Genomic DNA, 1774 nt, shown 5'->3' with positions numbered 1-1774 from the left:
GTAAAGTAAAAAAAATTTCACATTTCTGTTGATAACCTAATAGATGACTCATCTTGTAGCACTGAAAGGAATTATGATCATAAAGAGAAGTGGAAAGGAAAAGATGCACTGTGCTGAAAGGTTTGGTTAAAATACTGTGAGTTGAAAAAAATATTATGAGGTGAACATCTTGAAGGACAGATTAAGGAAACTTATCAATATGAGTCAATATTTTTATTTACTTTTTTGTCCATCATTGTAAAATTAAATTTTCATTTTTTTAAAAAAAGAGAAAATCTTTTGGACTATGTCCTTGAAGGCTTGTTTCACTTGCTGGTTTCTGAGACTGTAAATGAAAGGATTTAATAAAGGGGCAACCGAGGTATAAATAACACTTACACCTTTGGATAGAGTCAACCTTTCCTTTGCTGTTGGCTTTATGTAATTAAAGATACAGCTCCCATAAGTAAGGGAGACTACAATCATATGAGAAGAGCAAGTAGAAAAAGCCTTTGTTCTTTTCTGAGCAGAAGGGATCTTTAGAATGGTCTTGATAATATATGTGTAAGAAAGAATCAGTAACGGCAACGTGACCAGGAGATTTACAAGAGATAAGACAAATGAAAGCAATTCCAGGAAATGAGTGTCAGTGCAGGAAAGCTGCAGCACAGGGGAAATGTCACACATGAAATGATCAATTACTCTGGAAGCACAGAAATCCAGTGTCAGTCCCGAGGCCACTGGTGGAAATGAAAGCAGAAAGCCAACTGTCCATGAACTGAATAGAAGTTGGTAACACACTTTGTTGTTCATAATGATGGGGTAATGTAGGGGTTTGCAGATTGCTACATAACGGTCAAAAGACATGGCAGCCAGTAGGTAAAATTCTGTAATTTCTAATAAGAGGAAAAAGAATAACTGAGATGCACAGCTATTAGGAAATTATTTTGTTTTTAGTCACGATGCTTATCAGGAATCTGGGAATACAGACTGTTGTCAATGAAGCTTCCAAGAAGGAGAAATTTTGGAGGAAAAAATACATGGGAGTCTTGAGTCGGGGATCTAGCAAGGTAAGAAGGATGATGGATAAGTTTCCCATCACACTCAGCACATAGTTTAGAAAGAAAAATATGAAAATCACAATTTGCAATTGTGGGTCATTGGTCAATCCTAGGAGAACGAACTCGATCTCTCTTGACTGATTCCTCATTTCAGACTTGAGTCTTATGAAATAGAGTAGAAAAACAACTTCAGAATTGCAAATAAGAGGATTTTTACAAAAGCTACAGACAGAAAAAAGAAGTAATTAGAAATGTAAAGAAGTTTAAAAAATTGATCCAATTTAATAGGATAGATGATAGTTAAAAGTATATCAACCGAGGTCACTCTAACTGATGGTTCCACTTAAGCAGCAGTTATGATACTATGATATCAACAACTTCTTAACAACACTACCTAATTTTATGATACTTAACTATTTAAAGTTTCATAGCTACTGAACTACTTAAATACATAACTACTTAAGTTTATGATAACACACTACTTAATTTTTTCCTTTTCCTTTTTGAACTTGAAAGATCATTTAAATTTTAGTTAATTTTTTCCAAATGAGGTGAATTCTGTTTCAATGTTGTAAATAGAACATAAGCTTGACCTTAAATGTATTTTCTATGTATAGCTTTAAAATTATTGAAAAATTTCTTATAACATCCAGAAAATTAATACCAATGTCTATATGTAATGTTCTTCAAAAATTCTTACCTCATTAAAACATTTAAAAATTTGTGAAATATAG

General features: G+C 32.7%; 1 protein-coding gene across 1 annotated transcript; it reads right to left on the bottom strand.

The window, feature by feature from the left end:
* Positions 1-243: 243 nt before the first annotated feature.
* LOC100466954 (olfactory receptor 6C6) lies at positions 244-1189 on the bottom strand. The gene is given in 2 exon segments (XM_034646201.1): positions 244-916; positions 918-1189. Coding segments are annotated over 2 exon segments (945 nt in total).
* Between the last annotated feature and the right edge of the window lie 585 nt (positions 1190-1774).

Source organism: Ailuropoda melanoleuca, chromosome 16 (genome assembly GCF_002007445.2).
Source record: "Ailuropoda melanoleuca isolate Jingjing chromosome 16, ASM200744v2, whole genome shotgun sequence".
NCBI classification, from domain to species: domain Eukaryota; kingdom Metazoa; phylum Chordata; class Mammalia; order Carnivora; family Ursidae; genus Ailuropoda; species Ailuropoda melanoleuca.
Note: the sequence above shows the minus strand (reverse complement) of the source record. Positions and strands in the feature narration are given on the sequence as shown.